This window comes from Otolemur garnettii, unplaced genomic scaffold, assembly GCF_000181295.1.
Source record: "Otolemur garnettii isolate 467f Iridium unplaced genomic scaffold, OtoGar3 scaffold00097, whole genome shotgun sequence".
Taxonomy (NCBI): Eukaryota; Metazoa; Chordata; class Mammalia; order Primates; family Galagidae; genus Otolemur; species Otolemur garnettii.
Genome location: NW_003852492.1, coordinates 3,827,188 through 3,840,046, shown reverse-complemented (window position 1 = coordinate 3,840,046; position 12,859 = coordinate 3,827,188). Strand labels below are relative to the sequence as shown.

General features: G+C 50.9%; 1 protein-coding gene across 1 annotated transcript in view; it reads left to right on the top strand.

Moving 5' to 3' along the window:
• Positions 1–5,162, top strand: part of ADAMTS8 (ADAM metallopeptidase with thrombospondin type 1 motif 8) — a 20,935-nt gene extending 15,773 nt beyond the window's left edge. The window contains exons 7-9 of the mRNA XM_003795911.2: positions 1,815–1,987; positions 2,105–2,280; positions 4,595–5,162. Of these exons, the coding sequence (XP_003795959.1) occupies positions 1,815–1,987; positions 2,105–2,280; positions 4,595–5,162 (917 nt within the window). The remainder of the gene's footprint in view (positions 1–1,814; positions 1,988–2,104; positions 2,281–4,594) is intronic.
• The last annotated feature ends 7,697 nt before the right edge of the window (positions 5,163–12,859 follow it).

Below are 12,859 nucleotides of genomic sequence, written 5' to 3'. Positions count from 1 at the left end.
GAGGTAGGGACGGGCAGCAGGTGACATCATGGACGAGGTAGGGACGGGCAGCAGGTGACATCATGATTTTAGATGCACCAAGATCAGCCGTTATAATCGAGTATTTTTTAGTACCTCTGTGTGTCTAGCACCATAATTAATGTCATAAGCAATATTAAAGAACTGGGGCGGTGGCTCATGCCTATAAACCTAACACTCTGGGAGGCTGAGGTGGGAGGATCCCTTGAGGTCAGGAGTTCAAGACCACCCTGAGCAAGAGCAAGCTCCGTCTCAACTAAAAATAGAAAAACTAGCCTGGCACATGGCACATGCCCATAGTCTCAGCTACTACTCAAGAGGCTGAGGCAAGAGGACTGTTTGAGCCCAGGAGTTTGAGGTTGCAATGAGCTATGATGATTCCACTGCACTCTACCCAGGGCGACACAGCAAGATTCTGTCTCAAAAATTAAAAATGACATAAAAAAATGCTCAAGGCATGGTCTCTGTCCTCAAGGAGCTTGGAGTTCGATTAGAGACCTAAATCCCTGTTACACAGCAATTAAGGCTTAATCTGTGAGGCAAAGGCCCTAGGTTGGGGAGGTGCTCAGAGAAAGGGAAGGCTGGATGAGCAGATGCTATGAGGGGAGTTCGGACCAGTCAGGGCCTGGAGGACTGAGATGACGGCGAGGTGTGGGGGGACATGTCAGGATGGGGGAAGGTGTGAGAAGGACCCACATTCACTCAGGTAGAGTGGAACGGAAAGTAGCAGCAGGTGGAGGCCAGACCACCGAGGTCCTTGGAAGCTGAAATGGAAATGGGGTATTTTCCATGCCAGCTGTCCCGTCAGGGGACCTGGAAGCTCTTCCAGACACCAACTCAGAATCTCAGCATGGTGGGCGAATCCCACAGGCCAGGGATGCACAGCTCAGGTGGGGACCTCAGCAGGAAGAATAGGTTTTATTTAAGGACTGGGGAGGACACACAAATGGCTTCAGATGTTTTGCTCTGGAAGCAGCATGCAGCAGGGCCCAAGGAAAGGCAGGCATGCTTAGGAGGTTAGGGGCAGGGTTCCTGTGAGGCCGCAAGGCTTGGGCTTGTGATAGTGAGAGTGGGATGCAGGAATGACAATGCTCCTGGATATAGTGTAGGACGCTGCGGTAGGTTGGAAATAGGGGGAGAGATGGTCAAATTTTCCAGAGACACCAGGACAGCAATCTTGGACTTGAATACGGTGTTATCACCAAGTGAAAATCTCACCTGCTAGTGGGAGGACCGCATGAAGCTCAGCCAGGAGGGATTCACAGTCCATACGGGTGCAGCTCCTCCACGGAGGAGGAGGAGCAGAAGGGGGTGGAGGAACAAGGGGTTACAGAAGGGGGTGGAGGGACGAGGTCAGAGCTACAGAGATGTAGGCATCTTTAGTCACATGTCCAGTGTCACCAAGGAGGTCAAACTAGAGCATGACTAGCAGAGTCCTGAAGGTAGAGCCCATCTGTCATTCTGTGCCTCTTAAGCTCACTGAATTGTCCCCTATTGCCACCCAACTTTATCTATCTGTAAAATAGATTAGAATGAATATCTTTCCTAAATGGAAAAGGTAGTTATCCCAGAAAGCCCCGCATGAGGCTGGATGGCTGCAGTCCTCACCCCTCTGAGTAAGGGTCCCACATGCATCTAGGTTGGGATGTGTCACTGGGCCCAGATGAAACTGGGCTGTGTCTTTGGGTTGAATCCAAACCCGAGAGCAAGCAAGGTACCCTGACACAGGCATCTCCCCCTCTGGGCTCCTGCTTCAGCATTCGTGTCACTTTCCCTCCGCTTCTTTCTCTTTCAAGGGAAAAGCTTCAGGGAGCAGCAGTGTGAGAAGTACAATGCTTACAACTACACCGACATGGATGGCAGCCTCCTGCAGTGGGTCCCCAAGTACGCAGGGGTGTCTCCCCGAGACCGCTGCAAGTTGTTCTGCCGAGCCCGGGGAAGGAGCGAATTCAAAGTGTTTGAGGCCAAGGTGAGAATCGCCACTGGGACTCAGATCCCGAGATGGGGAGGGAGGTCGCCATGCCCACCGCACCTGCGGCAGCTTGTGCTTCATGCAGCCTCTCTTGGCTTCCCTTCCCCACTGCAGGTGATCGATGGTACCCTGTGTGGGCCAGAGACTCTGGCCATCTGCGTCCGGGGCCAGTGTGTCAAGGCTGGCTGTGACCACGTGGTGGACTCGCCTAGGAAGCTGGACAAATGTGGGGTGTGTGGGGGCAAAGGCAACTCATGCAGGAAAGTCTCCGGTTCCCTCAGCCCCTCCAGGTGAGTCTCTCAGAGTTCTGTCCCTAGGCAGAGGAGCAAAACAGGCTGTGATAGGCTCATGCTTGAATTGTGGTAGCCACAGAATAGCAATGTGGTTAGGCATGGGTCAGCTTCAGCTTCCTTGTCAAATGTCAGCAGTCCTCAGGGTCCCAGAATCACTGTACAGATTGCACAAGACGGAATGGATGGAGCATTGGCACAGTATCTAGCCCATAGGAAGGACAGGACACAGAGCAGCCGATCCATTTATGAGAGATGGAGCCACGTGACTAGGGAAGAATCATCTCTTGAGTCAATCACCAAGAGCGCTAAGCTAAGCAACCTGACCTCTGCCAGAAAACAGCTCTTCCAGGCCTGTTTTGGGAAGGACATCTCACCCTAAGCCCTGTCCTCTCTCCAGATGATCTTCAGAGAAGGACTTACCAAGGAGGGGCCTTGGCAGCCTCAGCGGTTTCATGCGTCTGAGATTTTCAGATAATTTTCTCACATGTTAAGGCCCCACATTCATAAAACTGCTAGGATTTTCCAAAATGCTTTCACTTCCATGGTCTTGTCTGATTGATAAAATCCGTGTGTGAAGTGGGCAAGGCCAATACTGTTCGTCTCCATTTTACAGATAAATAAATTAAAGCACTTAGCCAGGTGCGGGGGTACATGCCTGTAGTCCCAGCTACATGGGAGAGGGTGCACTGAGGTGGGAGGGTCATTTGAGCCCAGGAGTTTGAGACCAGCCTGAACAAGATAGCAAGACCCCATCTCTAAAAAGAGAAAAAAAGAAAAGAATGCACAAAAATATTAACCAACCCTTCTAAGGTCACAGTGATAGTTAATGATAGCCAGAAAGAGAACCCATTTTCTTTAGTCCAGGCAGTTGTTTTGGGGTTTTTTCTGCTATTCTATGCACTTCCCGGAGAGCAAAGGGCAAGGTCAGATGTTTTGGTGGACCCCGCTCTGCCACTCTGGCATGTAGTACATACACTTGTCCTCAGCAGTCTCCACAAACCCTAAGAGGTTTTGAAAACTGCTCAATTCCTAAGGACCTACCCTGAAGCTTACCCGTGTTCAATCTGTGTGTATGTCTGTCTGTCTTTAACTATCTCATCTCACCAGTCTCAGAGAACAGAATTTGCTTATAGCAGGCAATGTGGGATTCCTTTCAAACTTAAGTTCAAAGGATATAGAAAAAAGAAGCATGAGCTATTCGGATTCTGGGTCCCTCCACCACTCTCTCTGAGGCATTAGCAGATGGGCCTATGGAGACTTTCGTGGCCCTAGACTAAGCAGCTGGCCCCAGCTGGGATGTGGCGAGAACAGCCAAGAACTCAGCTGACTGGTCCCTCAATAGTCTTGCCTCTCTCCATAGCCTATGTGCCCCAGGTCCCCAGAAGAGAGTACAGAACTGTTTTCTCCATCCCACATAAAGCCCTAGGTCTGTGGGACTTGAACATTTCCCAAAGCAACTCCCTGTCACCCCAGAAGCACTGTGCTCTTAGATTCACCCTGATCCTGTTCTGCGGCCCTAGCAACCCAATACCAGGACCTGACTGACTCTATAGGGCAGGGTGAAATTGCCATCATGTTCAGATTCTGGAATGGGTGTGTAGAACAGATTCTTCTAGAAGGGTTTGAGCGCTGGGCATGGAGGTGGCCCAGCAGTGCAAGGAATTGCAAGCATTGAGATCTCAGCTGAGAGGCACCAGGTCTGGCTGCCCCAAGGCCACTTTCCATTCCCTCTGGGTTCCTCTCTGTGCAATTCTCAAGATCACACAGCTGGCTCGGCGCCTGTGGCTCAAGCAGCTAAGGCACCAGCCACATACACCTAAGGTGGCAGGTTCGAATCCCCAGCCCGGGCCCGCCAAACAACAATGATGGCTGCAACCAAAAAATGGCCAGGCGTTGTGGCAGGCGCCTGTGGTCCCAGCTACTTGGGAGGCTGAGGCAGGAGACTCGCTTGAGCCCAGGAGTTGGAGGCTGCTGTGAGCGTGATGCCATGGCACTCTACCCAGGGGGATAGCTGGAGGCTCCGTCTCAAAAAAAAAAAAAAAAAAAAAAAAAGATCACACAGCTAAACTCAACACAAACATTTGAAATAGAGTTAACAGACAATCAAGAACCCTTGAAAATCCCAACACGGCAAGCCATTCCTGTCTGCCTCAATTTATTTAGAATTTGGGGGCAGCTGCTTAATTACTTGCCCCTCATTTTGTCTGCCCACCCCCAGTCCCTGGGGTGCCCTCCTCAGCCTCCAAGGCACCCTCATGACCCAAACTGCACAGCCACGGCTCATAAGGGTGTCTTTCTGTTCCTGTCATAGTTATGGCTACAATGACATCGTCACCATCCCAGCGGGTGCCACTAACATTGACGTGAAGCAGCGGAGCCACCCCGGGGTCCAGAATGACGGCAACTACCTCGCCCTGAAGACAGCTGATGGCCACTACCTGCTCAACGGCAACCTGGCCATCTCGGCCATAGAGCAGGACATCTTGGTGAAGGGGACCATCCTGAAGTACAGCGGCTCCATCGCCACCCTGGAGCGGCTGCAGAGCTTCCGGCCCCTCCCGGAGCCTCTGACGGTGCAGCTCCTAACAGTGCCCGGCGAGCTCTTCCCCCCCAAAGTCAAATATACCTTCTTTGTTCCTAACGACGTCGACACACAGAACAGCAAAGAGAAAGCAACCACCAACGTCATCCAGCCGCTACTCCACACGCAGTGGGTGCTGGGGGACTGGTCTGAGTGCTCGGTCACCTGTGGGGCTGGCTGGCAGCGGCGAGCTGTGGACTGCAGGGACCCCTCAGGCGAGGCCTCCGCCGCCGCCTGCAACAAAGCTCTGAAACCTGAGGACGCCAAGCCCTGTGGAAGCCAGCCGTGCCCCCTGTGATCCAGCAGGGCAGGGGCTAGCCTTGTGCTAGATGTGGGGTGTTGGGTGCAGACAAGAATCCCCACTGGGGTGACCATACCTATTGAGGAGGTGTGGCCTGCCCAGGCCTCCCATTGCCACAGCCCCTCAGGTACTGCATGAATTCCTAAGTGGAGGAAGAGAGGGGACAGGACAACAGATCCTGACATCAGCTGTCTAGTGGACTGGACCTTGCTTGGGTTCAAGTAGAGGACATAGGTTAAAAGGTAAAAGTGCACTTATTGACCCTAACAGGACTCTCAGAGTCGGCCTGTCTGCAAAGAACTAGCGAAGTTAAATGGAAGAAAAACAATTCTTTTCTATCTGGTTTCCCCGATAAATAATCTACCTCAGAGGGGAAAAAATTAGTGCAAGAGAGGTATGGGGGACAGAGTCGATGGTGAATGTCAAAGCAAGCTTCATAGCCGCGCCCCACGCTGTCTTCAAATGAACCGTGACTGTCTCAGTGTTAAAGTCCATGGCCTCCGGCTGCAGCATCGGTGTGGAGAGCCACATGTTCTCAGGCTGCCACCTGCAGGGGTGGATCCATTTCAAGTATTTATGCAAATGTGTCTCTGAACTAAAGTGTGATCTTATGCCAAGGTAGTGGTCTGGTCTGGTTCATTATTTTTTTGGAAAGGACAGGGACTCGGACCCCAAGAATGGAAGGTGAAACTAGGTCAGCTCACCTTGAATTCACGCAAAGTGAGAATTAGAATTTAGATTTCTCACAAGCCTGCCGAATCCAGCTCCCTCGGGTGACTTTTCATTTGAATGGTCTAGACCAGGGACCGGCCCCACCCCCAGAGTCTGTGATGCAACGGGCTGGATGGCCTGAGAATTGACAAGTCTAACAAGTTCCCTGGTGACAGGAGGCTGCTAGTTTGGGGACCACACTTTGAAAATCCCTGTGCTGGCTCGGCGCCTATAGCTCAACCGGCTAAGGCGCCAGCCACGTACACCTAAGGTGGCGGGTTCGAATCCCCAGCCTGGACCCGCCAAAACAACAATGACGGCTGCAACCAAAAAATAGCCGGGCGTTGTGGCGGGCGCCTGTGGTCCCAGCTACTTGGGAGGCGGAGGCAGGAGACTCGCTTGAGCCCAGGAGTTGGAGGTTGCTGTGAGCTGTAATGCCACGGCACTCTACCCAGGGGGACAGCTTGAGGCTCTGTCTCAAAAAAAAGAAAATCCCTGTGCTTGGGGAAGTTTCCTACTCAGGTCACAATAGCTATACGATGCCTCCAGGCTTGTTACTCTTAAGAAAGAATATCTCATTCCACTCTGAGCTTCCCATCGCCCTTACAGGCTGGCCTGCCTCATTTTATTTTAGCTGAAAACACAAGATTCTCTTAGAATCCCAGGAATTCTAAGCCCATATGGAGGCACCATCATCCCATGACCACAGTTCATCCATACCTTACGACTCTTTTGGCCCAAGCACCGTGTAACTGTCTCAGTGAGCCTGTGGGCCAGGATGTCCTTCCCTACCCAGCACCTGAAAGCTGCCCAAGAGCCTCCAATGCCCCCTGTTCTACTCCATATCTCCTCACATGCCCCCAGCCCCAGAGGAACTCTGGCATAGAGGGAACTCGGTCCTTGGTCTCAAGTAGATGAAAGTGATGACATCAAGAAATAACATTCTAGCAAAAGAAGGGAAATACCCAAATTCGTGTCATCTTCCTTCATCACCTTTGACTGCTTTGATGTCCCTGCAGATTTCTCTCGAGACCCCGTCATAGAGAGAGTTCCATAAGGCCATGTGGCGCCCTGGTGGCAGTTCCAAACACAGGTCTCCCTGAGCCCAGGGACTCAGACTTTTGGAGCACAAGGACATTCCTCTCCCTGCTGTCCCCCCAACCCTAAAGCTGGGCTCTGCACAGTGGCAGCGGACATAGATTTGACCACTTTTTCCTGTCTGCCAACTGTAGTGAGCGGGAGGCCAGGCTTACCTAAGCATAAACAAGCACACACACAGGCATGCTGGTAATGATTTGCAAAACCAGACTGTTTCCTTGCTGTGCACCAATTTTGTTGAGGCTGATGAATGTTACTGCAACTCTTTATCCCCTTCCATTTCTCACTGTGCCCCAAATACTCCAGGCCAAGTGTGTCCCCCCACTAAGGGCACAGCCAGGCTAGCCTGTGCCATCCACACGGCCCGCGTCATTACCAGGCGCAGCTTTTGCCCCCGAGCTTGCTGGCAGCAGAGCCACTGATGTGCAAAGCAGAATGGAATCCAGCTTGGCTCTCCCCGGCTGTGTGGGCTCGGCAAGGCTCACAGGACGCATACTTGTTTGTGTCTGGAAATTCAACAGCTGCAGCCCAGGGACTCAGAAAACAGATCTGCAGAGGCAGACCACACCATTATTTGCCCCAGCCAACCACGACCACCTCTTTAGCCCAGAGAAGGAAAGATTGTATTCCCTCGGCTGAATTTTCCAGCTGGTGCTCCTCATGGAAACTGATCCCAGTCCCTTCTAATGAAGGCCCTGACTCAGTAGGTGCCCTGGCCATTAACTTGCCAGAAATATTTCAAAGGGTGTCCTTTAACATCACAGTTAATTTCCAAGTTCTCATCCTTAAGATAAGTGAATCTTTGTCTGGTGTTTATTCTCTGCCCTTTACTCATCTCTAGCTGACCAAAGAAAGGGTTCTGTGAATTTACAAAAGTATACAACAGTATTGTTCCCTGATCTACTGTGGCAAACCTCCCCTCTTTTCCAGAGACATTTTCCAGCAGTGGCAAGACCCGTGTTCTCACTACAACCACAACTTATTCTCTGATGATGTCCACTAGGTTCTACATTCTTTATGTGGGGACTTCTAACCAAGTGGGCCCTCTTCACGAGGACCGTTCCAACCACAGTTCTCCTGCTTCCCTCTGGAGCGCTCACATTGCTTCAAACTGCCCACCTCCCCCACAAGAAAAACGAAAACCACACATGACAAGAACAATCAAAAAGTTCTCAAGGCTAGATTGGCTTTTGCTTTGCCCTGACATTATCCACTTGTGATCCAGGGCAGATAAGGACAGCAGCATCCCTGATGCTGTATACTGAGTCTGATGCAGGGTGCTGGGTGCCCCAGGCCTTCTGCAATGGCCCAGACCCCTGTGTCCAGGTCCCCCCAGCCCCAGGAAGGAGGCTTCAGAGTCCCACCAAGATCTTGCTTCACCTCCTCTGCCCTAGCTCACCAAGTCCTTCTAGAAGCCACTATTTGAGGATTCAGAATGGTTTCCCAACAGAGTGAACAGGCATGTGGAACTTGCCGATGAGAACTGGGCATAGTATTACCTGTGGGTTCCCAGATCTCTGCCATCACAGCCTCATCACTTCCTTTTGCCTCCATGGTAAGTTGAAGCTAAATTATTGAATATGTGGCCCAGAAACCCAGGGGACAGGGTGAACACCATGAGGACAGTGATGGTGACGTCTTAGGTAGGGCTAAGTCACTGTCCCTGAGACTCTCCTCTCTGTCCTGCTCCGCAACCACTCAGCTGTCTGCGTAGTGAGAGGGAACTCCCCAGGTACGAAGAACCACGTTCCTGCCCGGCATCCCTACCCCTCACTCACATGAGCCCGACAACCAGCCACCCAGACCTTGAGCATGCACCCCCCCCATGGGTACAAGGACAGAAAGCGGGGCAGGAGGGTACCCAGCAGCACTCCAGCCCTTGAGAAACAAAAACAGGAGTTGCTGTCCTTTGGCAGCCTGTGGCTAAAGAACAGCACATCTTGTGAGGAGAATCCTCCTCTAACACAGCAGGCCTTCCTGAAGTCCTCTGGCCGAGCTTCCAGCTTCAGGGAAGCTGCGCGCAGAACACGAAAAAGAAAGAAGTCGCCCATCTAAGCTGACGTTTTGCCGGCCTCCACGTAGGTGATCACTGAAGTTACAGATACCGTGGTTGTATGGACCTTTCAGATGAAAATATTCTTAACAAGACAAAGCTCACACACCAGAAGGAAGTAAAATCTGAGTGGTGATTGAGTAGAGTGGGCAGGTCCTGAGTCTCACGCTTTCCCTGAGCCACGCCAGTCCCTCCAAGGCAACCTGTCGGCTTTCTAGGTCAACACTTCCCAATGACCTGGCCAATTTACAGCCTGTGTCGTCTTTCCGTGGTTCACTCTTCCTCAGAGGGGAAGCTTCTCTGACATTCCACTTAGGAAGCAGCACATCTTGCTTAAAATTGAGTGCCGGCCAACCCACACCCCCAAACGTAAATAAAGGGGTTCCTCACAGCCACTGCTCAAGTACTGGGGAGAGAGATGCCACCCAAGGCCCAGGTACATTCTGAACTGCTCTGATGACCAGGGAGAGAGAAAGCCACCTGTCTCCTGTAGAACATACTTTCCCTCAGGCCTGGGGCTCAGCGAAGAAAGACAGGAACATTCTGGCTCGGCTTCTAGCCCCATGAGCTGTCCAGCCTCCCGCTGGCAGATGCACCACTGCCCCAGGAAAGGAGAGAGTAAGCGAACTTCCCCAGACCTCACCGTTCCTCATTCCAAACATCTTGTAAGTCCCAGGGGCATTGAAAAAGTCTGTCCTCAGCCAAACACAACTTCCTGTTTCTAAGAAAGGGAAGAAAAAAATAGTTGAAAGGGTTTTTGGACACTGACAATTTCAAGTTTCTGTATACGCAAATGAATCAGACACATGTGGAATAAATTTCTCCGGAAGTAAGAAAAGATGCTGTGAGTTCTTCTTGCTGGACCAGAAAGTGGGGAAGAGGCGAACTGGGGAAGGAGGTGCAACAGAGGCTGAAAGGGGCGAGGAGAGCCATGTGACTGCCAGATCCAAGAGAGGGTCCCACCGATGACAAGGCTTGACCAGGCCCCTCCTGAGGCCACATCCTGGAGTTGCTGATTACTCAGAACTTCTCCACATCTGAGCTCATGAATGCAAATATCCTCCTCCCCAACCACAACTTCCCATCTTCCAGATCACTCACCAGGTCCCGCAACATGGATCCTTCTTTAGCATAGGGGCCCCTACCCCTTGACCACCCCATGGGTGTACTGTACCCCATCTGTCTTTGCCTCCCCTCTGCTAGCAGGCAGCATCCACACCAATGAGGACACCCCGCTGCACACAGAGGTGCCACCAGGAAGCCATGGTGCCCAGGGGAAACTGTCCAGCCGCCCAAGCAGGCTTCCCTCTATCACCAGTTACTTCTCCACTCTGCTCAACCTCGTGGCCCCGGTGCATCTCACTGAGAACAGATGGCCCCACCCTGCTGCTAAGTGGAACCCAAAGCTGTATCGCTTATCACAGAAGGGGGAAAGGGGACAGTCTCGTGGCTAACAGGTTAGTGCAGACACAGACCCAGAGGAACATCATAATTCCACCTTATTTTGGATCCGGGAGGCATATTCTAATCTCTGTTGAGTCCGTAGGAAGATAAAGACACAGGCGATGAGCTTCTACCTTGTTAAGACAACCCCCAACTTTCTGCAGGACACAACACATCAGGGGGCAGCACCAGGACTCGCCACCGCCCAGCCTCCTCACTCTCTACCACTTGCTTGGAGTCTTGGGGTGGCCGCTGACCTGAGGTGCTGGTCATTCCATTCTGTCTGGTTTTACTGCTGGGGGAGCTGACTTTTCAGCATTCAAGGGTGGGTGGGAGAAGGGAAGGGGGAAAGCCTGTGCAGGGACAGGACCCCTTGGACAACATACCTAAGGAGAATGGACTTGGCACAGTGCTAACCTGGGCCTCCTGCTGGCCTGTCTCTGCACATTGTGGTGCTGAGTGTCCCCCTCTTCCCTATCCAGAGCTATACGCGTATTAGCAGAGACTACAAACCTGCCAGACCCTAGGAAACAGGTTGAGATGGAAAGGAAAAAAAAGAAAAAAAACAGAAATCCTGTCCCACAAGAAAACAAAAGTCCTCATACAGAAACTCTGCCCATCTCTAACCTCTAAAGCTGAAGTCTTACCTGTAGCTACAGATTCTTCTCAACTTACGGCGGGGCTGTGTCCAAATATCACCAGATGAAAATGTATTTAACATCCCAATAAACCCACAGTAAAGTCAAAAATTTTAAGTTGAACCACAGTAAATCAGGGGCCATCTACATATCCATCCTTTTTAAAATTATTCTTCAAATCCCAAATTTAAGGTCCTGCTCTCCAAGAAACCCTCAGGTTTGGTTAAACACCCCATGGCATGTGCCTCGCTTTGCTTTTGAATGTTTTGTATTATTAGTTCTTTTATTATTATTATTATTATTTCAGATTAACAGCAGGGTACAAATGATTAGGTTACATTGTTTGCATTTGTTAGGTAAAGTCCAAGTTGCAGCTGAGCCCCTCACCCAGGAGGTGTGCCATAGGCCCCTACATTGTACCCACTAGGTAAGAGCGCACCCATCCCCCTTCCTCCCCCTCCCATCTCCTCCCCCTCCCCCACTTGAATTTAACTGAGTTTTTCTCTTGTATGGCCATGCATTTGTCCCTATACTGGTTTCATATTAGTATTAAATATATTGGATGCTTGATCTTCCATACTTGTGATACTTGACTACAGAGAATGTTCTTCAACTCCATTCGGGATTTTCAAATGCTCAGCACACTGGGTTCCTTTCTGTCTTTGCTGGTGGACCATATACTCTGTGAGTCCCCAGATCACATCTAGCGTCTAGATGCATCCCTTGAGTCTAGTCTAGAGTCTGTGGTACCGTGGCCAGAGAAAATAAATAATCATGCTGTCTTCCACTTAAAAATATATATATAGGCTTTAGCCAGGTGCTATGCCTCACACCCATAATCCCAGCACTTCAGAAGGCCAAGGGAGGAGGATCACTTGAGAACAGGAGTTTGAGACAAGCCTGGGTAACATATCCAGGTCCTGTCTCTAAAAAATAATTAAAAAGTTAGCCAGGCATGGGGTACTCACTAGCAGTCCCAGCTAGTGAGGCCAGGAGGCTGAAGCCAGAGGATCACTTAAGCCCAGGAGTTCAAGGCTGCAATGAGCTATGACAGACCACTGCACTCTGGCCTGGGCAACAAAGTGAGGCCCTATTAAAAAAAAAATAGGTTTCTATTTCTCCACATTCTTCTCTGCTTCCTCTCTGCTCCTTCCACTGTCATACTTGAGAGAATCACTCCCTTCCTCACACTCTCCAAGGAGCCAGCTCTCCCCACTACTGCTCATAGGGACTGTGTTACCAAGGTCATCGACAGCCCTGTGCTAAATCCAGCCGACATTCCTCAATCCTATGGTCGAGTCCTGGCCCTCCTTTGTACATCCTCTCACTTGGATTCCCCCTAAGTCATAGAATTCCTCAGGGTTCTACTCACTTTTTCTGGCTGAGTCCATCCATTCTCATGGTTTCTGTTTTTTCTGCAAACTAATTAATCCCAAATTTAAATCCTGAGACTGGGCCAGGCATGATGGCTCACACCTGTAATCCCAGCATTTTGGGAGGCCATGGCAGGAGGATGGCATCAGCTCAAGAGTTCAAACCATCCTGGGCAATACAGCAAGACCACGTCGCTACAAAAAAATAAAAAAATAAGTAAATAAATCCTAAGGTTGTGCGTCGGAGACCCCCCAAGATGATCCAATCACTGAGATTCTCTGGAAAGACTCACAGTGCTCAGCACGCAGGTGGACTCATGAGGAAGCTTTACCACTGTGGTGTAGTAAGGACAGTCACCTGGACCTAAGGCCAAAGAC